The sequence below is a fragment of the Cryptomeria japonica genome, chromosome 1, assembly GCF_030272615.1.
Source record: "Cryptomeria japonica chromosome 1, Sugi_1.0, whole genome shotgun sequence".
In the NCBI taxonomy this organism is placed as follows: Eukaryota; Viridiplantae; Streptophyta; class Pinopsida; order Cupressales; family Cupressaceae; genus Cryptomeria; species Cryptomeria japonica.
Window position 1 is genome coordinate 135,741,212 of NC_081405.1, and position 12,842 is coordinate 135,754,053.

The following is a 12,842-nucleotide window of genomic DNA, read 5'->3' on the forward strand; positions in this document are numbered from 1 at the left end:
GAGTATGGTTCTCTTCTAGAGTCGCACATCACTTGATCTTGATCATTGTTCACTTGCATTGGTGCCATATAGACATATTTTTTCTTTTTTATAACCATTATGCTTATCAATGATCCAAACTTCATCTCTTTGAATACATGGCATGGTCCTGTACAAGGTTTAATTGTCTCTTTTTCCTATATTCATTGGTTGTCAGCTATCCATTTTAGAGAGATTGTCATCTTTGCCTATATTGTAAGAAAATATAAATTACTCCAATATTTTGTATATGAAGTGATTGTCATATATTACTAACTTCTCAAGTTTTCTTCCATATTTCAGAACAAACGTCGTGGGAGGATTTTGAGTTATTTATGTGTCTAAAATAAAAAAAACAGGGTTGATACAAATTTAGTGCATCATCTAAGAAGTTAAATGTCATCTTCAAAGTGTTCCCTACTCCTTTTTCTCAACATAGAACTAGAATAAATCAATTTTAGGTGATTCCCAAGTAAACCAACCCTCTCTACATGTTCATCCCTAGTATAGGTTACCCACAATCTAGAGGTGTTCCCATGTTTCAACAAGTATCTTAGAAGTTGATAACTTAGCTAGGGTGTTAACTTTGTTGATAAAAGTAAGATCTAATGAAGATGTCTCAGAGATTGAGCCCAAACCATTCCTTTGAGGATTTTATTTTTCTTGATGTTTCTCCTATATGTTGGCTTAACCTATTGTGGGTACCTCGTTCCTATTCCATATATAACAGGGAGAACATTTCTATCCAATCTATTTTATCCCACATCATTAATCACATTAAAGCCAACAATTCTAGATATGCTAGACCACAATTGCTCTATTTATAAGGGCTTACAATTTCTTAACATGTTTTGGTTTTTTAGTTCAATTAAAAAAAAAATCACAATATGTTCAATAATGGTAAGTGGTTTTAAGATTTTAAAAATTTCTCCAAGTTTAGTGGTCTCAATTATAGTTTGAGAAAATACAAATTCCATGACTACAAGTTCAAAATTCTTAATAATATTTATTCAAATGAAAAAAATGCACCTAATAAAGTTTTTTTTTATTTTTTTATTTTTTATTTTTATAATAGAATTTAAATCAACTTTATAAGAATCAATTCACCTAATTATAAAGGAAATTTAGTTCAAATTTTTACTCTACACCTAACATGTTTAAAACATTGTGATTTTATGATAAATTATAATTTATGATCAAAACATAAAGCACATTATTTAAGATAAATTAAATTATTTATCATTTTGATCAAAACATAATTTTAATAGTGAAAATTTATTCTTTTAACAATTATAAAATAATATTATTTGTAATAAATATAATTTATTTTGAAAATTTATACTAAATGTTTCATTAGTTATAAATTGATTTTTTGCTTTGAATACTATTTAAAAATATCATTTAATTTAAATTATTTTCTTATCAAATTAAAATATACAATAACCAAAATAATATTTCTTTTTATATTTTTATTTATAAACAATTAAACAATTGAATTTTCAAAAATTAAACATAGAAGAAAACATTTCATTAAAAATGTTTTTTTAATATTGAACCCACCAAATTATCATCTTGTACATTCAATTTTTTGTCCCTGTTACAGCCGGAACAAAAATGCAAATTTCTCTTTACTATTTTGATGCTGCCGTCCTTCTGACAAATGCCAGACTCCAATACACGACATGAACGCGAGTCCAGGTATTTAAGAGATGTCAGTTGTTCAATGCCACGAGGCAATTCCTCAAGCCTTGAACAGAATGCTAAATCTAAGTGCTGCAGAGCTTCTAGTTGCCCAAAAGTGTCAGGCAATTGTTTCAGACTTTCATAAGACAACAAGTTCAAATATGTTAGATTTGTAAGTTGCCCAAACGTGTCGGGCAACTCTTTCAGACTTTTACACATTGCCAAGTTCAAATATGTTAGATTTGTGAGTTGCCCAATTTTACACCCCACCAAGTTCAAATCTGTTAGATTTGTGAGTTGCCCAAACGTGTCGGGCAACTCTTTCAGACTTTCACAGTCATTCAAGTCCAAAAGCGTTAAAGTTTTGAGTTGCCCAAATAATTCTGGCAGACGCTTCATTCTATTACAACTCCACATAGAAAGTTTTCTCAAATGAGGTAACCTACACGCTTGCTCAGGAAGCTCGCACAAAGACTGGCAGCTCTTAATTACTAGATACCTTAAGTTGTTTAAATCCTGAAGGCGAAGAAATCTATTAAATATATCTGTGGTGTTGTCTTCCTCTTCTTTAAAGGGCTGGCTAGGGTCTTCATCTGGAACTTCAATTGGAAATAATGGAAATGAAAATAGATTTGGAACTTCAATTTGAAATAATAGATTTAGTTCTTCGAGGGAGGAATTTGGCACTATACTTAATAAGTCCCGCGTGGCAGCCTTTGTAGAGATTGATAACGTCCTTAAACTATTTGGTAACTACACGCACAGTTAAAATTTCTTTGTCAGAACATCAACTACCATGACAAAAAATGCAGCTAAAATTAGCAATAGTTAAAAACATAACCGTAATGTGCAAAAATGAAATGGAAGTACGTAGACTATTGAAGTGAGGACTTGCCTTTCTCTGCTGAGTGGGAAGATTGTCACACCACAAGCTAGCCAATTTATGAAGTGCTTCTACATTCAGCCAAGAAAAACCACCGCTTATCTCTGCCCATCTTATCTCTGGTAATGTTACTGCGTATGGTACACTGACATTTATACTGCCTCTCCATACCAGAATTCTTAAACTTTCCTTCATCGAATTGAAATGTCTTTCTTCGAGAATGTAATTTTTATCACCAGAAAAGCAAACCGTTTTAACTCTTTTGAGCCTGGCCTGCAAGACTCTAGTGTCAGCATGTTTTATAATTTAATCAGCGAAAGAAAATGGTAGCAGTCCATGTAAGTATAGTTAAAAGGAGAAATCTACCTCATCTTTTTCAGCTTCATCCCAAGCGTTTGCATCCACAATCCTGCTAGACTTTGCCAATCTACGCCCAATGGACCCGATAATATCGTGAACAGTCAACCTCTCCTCCTCCTCCCAAAACCACGAATTTGACTGTACCATCACTGGTGTGATCAATGCTGCCTCTTCAAGGATTGTGACTTCCTCGGCACCCACAATGTACTCCACAAATCGACGTTCTTTGTCATTGAAGCAGCAGCAGATGTCCAAAAATGCTTCTTGGGTTGCCTCGTCCAACTCTTCATATACAAAATGAAACAAGCGGTGACTCAGATCTCTGATTTCCTTGCCTTCCTTCAAATCTTCAATTATCCAACTACAGCGGCACACATCATATTTCTACTTCCGCAATTTCGCACCAACGATTGTGAGAACCAAAGGAATCCCTTTACAGACATTCACAATATTTTGTAGATCATCTTTGATGCGATCACGAATTGCATTGTCTTTGCAGAGAACTTGCATTGCATCATTGTCAGAGAGAGTTTCCACAGGGTAATCTTTGATACGATCATGAAAACCACGTTCCTCAAGCATATCAACAATTTCCTTGGTTCTGGATGTGATAAGAATTCTGCTATGTTGGGGAAGGCATCCCAAGTCCTCGGGAAGAAGCTGTTCCAAATCTTTTTTGTGCAGGGCATTATCAATATACAAAAATACAGGCTTGTTTCCTTCACTTGAAAAAGCCTCTCTTAATTTATCCTTCCCATCATCACTATCTCGGAGTTCTATTTTAATTCCACCCTTATAGTTTGGGAATGCATCTTGTAAAATGTGCTGCTGCATTTCTGTATACTTATACTTATTGTTTTCAGAAACCTCATCTAATATAATTCTGGCATAATTGTAACGGCTTCTATCTATTTTGGAGACAACAGCCTGAGCCAGAGTTGTCTTTCCAATGCCACCGAAGCCCCAAATAAGAACAACAATAGATGAGCAATCTTCAGTTGTTTCCATGTTCAGCAATTTATTTACTGCCTCTAATTGTTCTTCGATTCCAACTGTTGCCAAACACAAGAATGTCATAATAATAAAAGAGACGTGTAGGAAAAATTTCTTTCAGCATGGAAAGCAACAATTTATTACTAGGATGAACTATCATCACATAGCACATTGAAAGGAACAAACTGAATCCATAAAAACGGAAAATCTCAATAACTTGTAAATTTTTAATGAACTACAATCCAATATTTTCTGAAATATCTTAAGTTTTCTTTTCAAGGCACAATTTTTCACACGGAGAAAGAAAGATACTTCTCAGAAGGATTTTTTGAAGTTATTAAGAACTAAAAATTGAAAGGTTAAAAACATATACTTCTTTTTTTTGGTTACAAGTACTGTAAAATTTAAGACTGGAAGCAATAGAAGTTATCCCTATAAAAGCATCTGTTTCATAACATGGAAGATTCAAAATGAATGTCATTGATTCATTACCTGCGTTCTTTGGATACTCTGCTTGAGAGAGAGGAAGAATAACAGGCTGCCCTTTTAACATTTCTTTATTAACAGTTAAGTTCAAATCTTGATAAAGACCGCTTATTTTGGAGCGAATTCCACTCAAAGTGTCAGAGTTTATTGATGATTTTAAGAAGCTGCAACATACAATTCCAAACGGTAAATTATGGTTGCAAAACTTATTAATTTTTTAAAGAGAAGTTTAATATAAAAACAAATACCATTAACCATATATAATAGAAATACAACGATACATATTATTGAAGGACATAAATCGTTCCAACCTGCAAAATTTTCCCGAATTTAATTGGGAGGCACAAAACATCGATCCCTCAACAATGTATTGGAAAGCATTTGCCAATTTCTCTTTTTCTTCAGGAATACGAACTTTCAAGTCCTTAATATGAGATGCAAGCTCAAGCATTTTTTTCAAGAGCTCTATATATTCAGTATGGTTCTGAGACACCTTTTGACATTTTGATATCAGATAGCCTGTGATAGAAAGCGCTGCAACCGCCCAATGGATTTGGCCAGCTTGCTGAAGTATATTTCCTGCAATTTTTGCTGCTTCGCCTGAGTTAAAAAATTCATCCTGTCAATCAATAGAAAATAAAAGATAAGTGCAACTTCAAAAATAGATAAAATAATATCCATATTATTATTTGCAGATAACTAACCTTGTTATCTATTTTCTCTGAATGATCATTGACAAATGATAGAAACTTCCTTCCGCTCTGTACAATAGGAGAAGTCCATACTGGAAACTTATCTTTATTTGGAGAACTTGAGCTTGCAATGTCCTGTGTATCCTGTCCAGACAATATTTACTTGTGGTTTTAGTAAGCATGAGAACTGGAGTTGATTCTGATCTTTTAGAGTGTTTGGCTGATAGGAGATGGGGTTCACATTCGTGAGTTAATACTTTTGAGGCATGAAATCTAACAAACACCCTCAATCATACCTGACTACCATTAGTACATAAAAGACCAATATATTGGCGACAACTGTAACTGTTTAAATTGTTCCCTCCTTACAGATTAAAAATAAAAGACCAATATATTGGCGACAAGCGTAACTGTTTAAGGTGTTCCTTCCTTACAGATTAAAAAGAAAAGACTTCTCATTAGCAATTTTCCTTGAAATGAAAAGAAATCAAATGTATACATAGTTCCAATAACTGTCACCTTATTGTCATGTTGACCCCCCAATAGCCGTCATAGTGAAAACACCATTAATAAATTTGTTTTGTACCAATAACCGATCTTTTTTGTAATTTTTTGTTCATAATTGGCCCATTTGTGCACCACTATTGGGACATTTTTCAGCAAGTACTAGCAATTTTGATTTGACGTTATTGAAACATCTTTAGTTAGGTATCAGGGAACACTTTGAAATGTGTACTTTTTGACCTTTGTGTGCATAACTGATTCCACAGTATGTATGGTTCCATTTATATTAGGTCAATGCCCTATATATCCATCAAGAATGATTTTTAGCTATGAACATTGGAGTTATACAGTGGATGTGTTGACATTTGTAATGTCCCTTTTAAAAATAAATAAATAAAAGTAACAGATTTGAAGCATAACTAAAAATATTACCTGAACTATACCTAACAAAATTTAATAATTAATCATATTCAATTCCACATTCATCAATTGAGCATAATTTTAGCTACTAAGTTTGAAGTTATATAATGTATGAGTTGAATTTTTTAATGTCCATTGTTAAAAAATAATAGATTTGAAACAGAAGTAAAAATATTAGCTTTAATGCTAAGGGGGTTGCTTGGAAGAGGAGATAGGAGAGACACACTATGAGAGGGAAAGGAATTGTAGAGGATAATATACTATAAAATAATAGTTTATCTAATTTATAGTTGTCTTCGTAGTTTCAATAAATTTCACATTGTTTCATAGAGAATTTATAGGTAATCATACTATTATATTGACAATTGTAGAAGTAGCTAATTTTGTTTTCAATAATATTTATATGTGATTAAAAATTTTGATAGGAAAATTTAATAAATTTTGTGGACCATCACTTAATGAAAAAGATGTTGTAGTTGGTGTTAAAGATACCATAAAGGTTGTTGCTTTAAAGGTAGGGGATAACTTGCAAGTGAGAAGATACGATAGATCCATTATGAAAGGAATTGAGATTAAATACACTACATTATCACCATTCAAGTTGCAAGAACTGTACTAAATAATAATAACTAGCAAAGTAAATATTTGACTAATTTTTAGTTTGCTTATTATTATTTTATATGAATTTCATGATGTTTGCTAGTGTATTTATAAATGATTATACTTTTATGTTTATTATTATAGAAATAGGTAAAAAAGTCTTAATTATATTGGTAAATTTATATCATACAAAAAAATTATATAAATAAGTTTAGTTGTACTACCTTGTCCAGAAATAATTATTTATACCTAAAATAAATATAACTGACATAAATAAAAAATGGGCGACTTGTCAGTACATATCTACAATTGTCCCCTACCTTCGTACTGCTGCAAGGCGATTGAACAAATTTCGACCATCCATCCGTTTTAGGCAGTTTTTTATTTGCGGTTGTTTCACTTTTAACCATTTTTTTATCTGCAGTTGTTTTGCCTTTTCGGTTTCGATTTTACTGCGACCACACGTTTTCAATTCAACCCCTCTCATGACTTTGACTCCTCCAATGAAATTGAAAAATGTGCAGCTAATTCGATGTTTTAGTTTCGCAAAGACACTTTTTTTCATATTTAATATATGTAGTTCACTTTTAATTAAAAAGTTAAAACTTTCTTTAAATTTTAAAACTAATTAAATAGATCAAACTTTATTAATTTTAAAATAAAAAATTTGGATTTTTATATTTCTTTTATTTATAAATATAATTTTAAATAGTTAATTACATATTTATAAATTTTTAAATACTATTTTTAATTTTTAAAGATCAAAATAATTATATATTATAATATAAATAATAAATATAACACAAAATCATAAATTATATATTTAAAAAATTAAATTTTTTATTTAATTTAATATTATATTATAATTATATATTTATATTTTAAAAAATATTATTTTATTTAAAAAATTAATTTTATATTGTGATATATAATAAATATAATGTATAAATAATAAATTACATTTTCATGCTATATGTTATACTAAACGATTTTGAAATAATATATTAATTGTCCAGGGGGTTGATCTTAGTTGGTTAAAGCATTGAGTTCTCAATGTGAAGAGGAACATCTTTGTGGAATTTTAAGTTGTGACTCTTGGTCTTCCATTGGTTGTATTTGTCACATTGTTTAAAGTGGATTTCTAAGTTGTGACCCTTGGTCTTCCAATTGTTGTTTCTAGTTTGGTGCTCAAAAGGAGCTTGTATTTGTGCTCAAAAGGAATTACTAATGTTTTGTCTTGTTAGAGAACAATTCATGCTTCAAAACTATCCCACCCATCATAATGTCCAAAAAGGATATGCCATGTAAGGCTATGAGCTCAATCTCTAGACCAAACAAAGATGCATAGGGCTCACAAGATTTGTCAAACACCCCTATTACCACAAAGCCCTATTAAATAATATATATTATATTATAAATATATAAATAATATTATATCAAATTTATATAAATAATATTATATTAAATTTATACATTAAATAAGCCGAAATATTATCCTAGGTAGCGGTCCAACCATGATCGATCAAATTACTCCATCACCCCTGGATCTACTCATATTAAATTTATAAATTAAATAAGCATTATTATTATTATATAATATTTAAGTTATTTAATTATGGATCAACTAGCCACTTAGGAATAGGCTAAAAGATAGAGAATACTTATGGGGTCAGAGGCATAAGTGGATTAGGAGAATATTTGTGTCAATCTACTAATTAGTTGTCTATATTCCTAAATTGTTTGGTTCAAAGTATAAAAAAGAAACCAAGAATGGTTATCATTTCTTGCAACCCCTACTGTAATCAATACAAGGGACAAATAAAGGAAGACAATATTATTCAAACAAGAATGATCAATGTTACGTTTCTCTACTTAGAAAATTTAGCAAGCTAGTTAAGAATAAGAATATTGATGAAGATAGATTCTAGATTTGATTGAAGAAGAAGAATTTTACTATATAGATTATGGAGAAGGAAAAATATGTATAATTATGTAGCTTATGGAGAAGGAAAACTTATCCATGATTTCTATAAAAGTGTGTGAGTAAAATATTGTTTTCGATAACTGATTCTTGACTAAGCGCATGGATGAAGTTGTGATCTTATCCTCAGCTATAGATGAATCGATTATTACCTTATAAATGAGACGTTACTGATAAGCTTTTATAAAAAGATCCTTTTATGGGGTTAAATAGCTTAACCACCCTTAGCCCATACATTAAGCAGGTGGTTTATGTGTTTTGTTAGAAATTTTGTCATGTAATCATAAATCAGAGAGGATACAATATCAAGGATCACAATACTACAACAGAGATTTACCATAAAATTCTCATTTATAAATTAATAATTTCAAGTTTGATGCGTAATGTCTACCAACGCCCTCCATTATACATAGCAAACATTCCCAAGTATAAAACAGAAAAAAATGACCACAACTACTAATTGATTAACACGTTCCCTCCTTACAGATCAAATCAAGTACCCCTAATTAGCAATTTTGCCTGAAATGAAAATAAATCAAAGGTATACGAACCTTTTGAGGGGCCACTCTTTCCAGCCGTTGTCTAATGACATTGATGAAATCATCAAGTCTTCCGATGTCCACTTTTTGTAAGCTATCCCTGACATCTTCCAGTGTCGGTGGTGGTTTTTTGGAAAAAGAAGGTCCGACTGATGTTGTGGATAAGGATGGTTTTTCTGCAACGTCAACAGGAAGATCTGTTGATCGATCAAGTGGATCCGTTGAAGGATTTTTCGCTGTGTCAACAGGAAGATCTATTGATCGATCAGGACGAGCTTTTGGAGGATTTTTCGCAGTGTCAACAGGAAGATCTGTTGATGGGTTTTCTACAGTATCAACAAGACGATTTGTTGATGGGTTCTCTGCAGTATCAACAGAAGCATGGAAGCCACCGCGCTCCCTCTTCCCCCAGCAACTGCAACAACCACAGAAATTCATGGCTACTAAGAAATTTTCAATACAGAAGCTTCAGCTGATTGCCTGATATGTGAAACAATTTCATAATTTTCCCATAAATTGTTTGGGAATATTATGGACTATCAAAGCCTAGGACATCTAATAAACAGATAAATAAATTAATCTTCCCACGAAATTATTCTGACGACCGTGGGTGCACCTACACCAGAAGAATGAAGAAATAGTCTATAGGTTAAATGGAATGCCTTAAATTTGGACCTTCACTAGAGGAACTCAAATTTATAGAATGTTATGTGCAGATTTATTCCAGCCGATCTACGATGGAGAGGAATATGACGACCATAAAAATGATCTCAGCCGAACAAATGTTTTCCACATAAAAGTGAATGAGAATAGACTGGGAGATGTGACATAAAGACTGGAATCCTATGATGTAGAAGAGGAGTGAATGAAGCGTACTCCAGAAGCCTCTATCCACCGTTGGAAAGTGATCTCCATTTCAGTGCGTTGGGGTTTCTCCATTTCACATTCACTTTGCACGCTTTCATTTGCTACGGACTTAGATTTTAATTAAAATGATTACCCATTCTTTATTAATACAATATTGTCATATTTTGTTTGTTTGAGCTTCACATTAACTAGTGTCATGTAGGGGGAATCCATGCATTTGTAGTATTACAATAAAACTCTTCGTTGCCTAGTTCATAGCAGGTATATTGATTTAAAGGTAGGTTAAATAAAAGTTTGGTTTCAAGAAATTCTTGTAAATTAATTGATTTTGATTCAAGATTTGATTCATATTACACACAACTATTATACTATAGCTGAAATTGAATATATATCTTAGAATAAATAATTGATCAACTTGTTGGTTTTTTTTTCAATTGACACTCAAATATCTAAATTGAAGCTAAGTTGAAGGGGGTGAATCAATACAAGACAATATTTTAGATTTTCTCAAATCAACAACCACAATAATATGAGTTGCACAATATTGACAAGTAAGAACATGAAATTTATGTGGAAACCCTTTTGGTAGAAAACCACGACAAAAATATTTGCTTATATAAATACTTATGTTACAAATTTTGTAGGGACCGACATATTTGGGACAACAATTCCTACTTATATTTGTAGGCACAAACTCATAAGAGACACTAATCCCCATAACTAAGCACCAACTTAGCATTAGACACCAACCTCTTGAACAACAAATTCTTAGTTTTCCTAGAAATAAAACTCCTTCAAAATCCACCTTAATTATACTATAAATCACCTTCAAGATCTAATATAAATCTATACTTTAAAGGTTTGCTCCAAATCATCTTGAAGGCCTGTTCTATATCCACTCTAAGGTCTATTTTGAATTAGCTTATATGTCTACTCTAATTCATCTACAATTTACCTTTAGATCTACTCATAAAATTCTTTTAGATATGTTTATAAACTCCCTTTAGTTTTTTATTAATAAAAAGCAGGATAGGCCCACACCATTACAAAGTATTACAAAATCGCAAAAAAGTGCCACCTAGGGTGCATGAGAGGGGTGCACCTAGCAAAAAATAGACCTAGAAAACAAAGGATGACAAAAACCACTAACACAAACTAAACCAAAGATAGAGCCAGTACCACAAAACACAACAAAACCAGTGAAACCAACCAACTACCAAAGGCACAAAGAGATGGCCTACTGGGTGGAGGCATCACTTTCCTACCAATCCTTACATAAACTAAGAACTTTGTCTGAGAAGGAAATTTTCTTGTTTGAATCTTTAACAAAATTAGGGGTGTCAAAATCCAAAGTTTTTTTATTCATGGAAGCAAGGGGCTCCACCAATGTAAAATGAGACAAAACATGCTACTTATATTGGGCTCTCCTCTAATTGATCTCATCCTATATAGATTTGAGGGAAGTTGAGTTTTTAGCCACTATCTCCTAGCTTTGTTTGTCCATTTCTTTTATTTTGCCCATTAGGAGCTCCTAGTTCTCTTGTAGTTCCAAAACAATCTTGTTCTCATTTTTGTGTCACCTTCTTGGAAATCTCATTCAATATCCCTTCAACTTTCTCCCAACTCTTCAACTTCCCAACCATATCACTTGCTACTTCCCAAACACGTTCATCTTTGAAATACATAACCCATTTGTCCACTCTCGTCCCTACCTCAGTTATCACTTCAAGCCTATTGATTTTTTTATTACCACATGGAACTGAGAGATGAACCATTTGATAGCCATTTCCTATCTTTTCACATTCTCCTCCAATTTTAAAATCGTAGCCTTAGCCTCTAAGAAGGCCTTCTTAGGGTCAGAGGTCTCTTGATTATTGGGAAATGGGGCCACCTCCTTAGACACGGTGGGAGACCACTCAAATTATGAATCAAAATAAGATTCATAGTCCTCAAACTCCTCCTCTTCTCTAGACTCTAGCACTTTTAATTTCTTGGGGGATGGGATAGAAGAAGAATTTTGTTTTGCCTCTCTATTAGGGTTAAAATGGGTGTAGATGAGTCTGGATTTAGAGGAGGAACCAATAGTTGAGGTAGTTTTAGCCATAGGGGCCCTAGAGATCTCAACCACCAAATTTAGGTCCAACAGGGTAGTAGAGAGATTAGAAGGGGACTCACTCAAAGGGGTTAGAGAAAGATAAAAATTATATAGCCTAAGGACTAATCTCTGATGAAAGGACATAGTTTTTTGACTTAGCTTAGGAAACAAATTAGGATAAAGATGTTTAGATTCAAAAAATGAAGTTCATGTGGATTCCATACCTTAGATGATTTAACATGGGGAAAATTTGAGTATGATATATTTTAAAACAACCTTTTGAGGGTGAATAATTTTCTCAAAAGAAGGGCTTTTTCCTTCCATTTTCTAGGAATCTATTCTTTGTTGTAACCACTTTGTAACTTCCACACTCCACCCTCCTTGAAGAATTGCTTGAATTCTCCCTTATATTAACCCTTCATCTTTTTGGGAAAAGTAATGCCATCCCGCGAGAGTCAAGTAATGACCACAATCAACTCTGGCATGACTTTAAAGGCAACCTTGCCAACCTACACCTCCCCCTTGTGTTAGGGCTTCATAGAGCTTTTTGAAAGCCTTGATTTGAAACCTTGCATGCCCTTCACATAACTATTTAAATTCCCCTTGATCACTTTCTACCATAGCTTCAATTTTCACTTGAATTCCTCATAGTTATCAGGTTCAACTTGGATTAAGTCCCCCCCATATTCACCACCACGAGCTTCAAATTAGAAACTAGGTG

The 12,842-nt window shown here is 32.6% G+C and overlaps 2 protein-coding genes across 2 annotated transcripts; both read right to left on the reverse strand.

The window, feature by feature from the left end:
- Nucleotides 1-1,543: 1,543 nt before the first annotated feature.
- On the reverse strand, nt 1,544-3,091 carry LOC131860389 (disease resistance protein RPV1-like). The gene is made up of 3 exons (XM_059214801.1): nt 2,951-3,091; nt 2,597-2,857; nt 1,544-2,454 (listed from the first exon to the last, which is right to left on the reverse strand). The coding sequence occupies exons 1-3, from the start codon at nt 3,089-3,091 to the stop codon at nt 1,549-1,551; spliced, it is 1,308 nt and encodes a 435-aa protein (XP_059070784.1). The 3' UTR covers nt 1,544-1,548.
- Nucleotides 3,092-3,322: 231 nt separating this feature from the next.
- On the reverse strand, nt 3,323-9,869 carry LOC131042992 (TMV resistance protein N). The gene is made up of 5 exons (XM_057976339.2): nt 9,172-9,869; nt 5,128-5,259; nt 4,735-5,042; nt 4,430-4,587; nt 3,323-3,996 (listed from the first exon to the last, which is right to left on the reverse strand). The coding sequence occupies exons 1-5, from the start codon at nt 9,595-9,597 to the stop codon at nt 3,329-3,331; spliced, it is 1,692 nt and encodes a 563-aa protein (XP_057832322.2). The 5' UTR covers nt 9,598-9,869; the 3' UTR covers nt 3,323-3,328.
- Between the last annotated feature and the right edge of the window lie 2,973 nt (nt 9,870-12,842).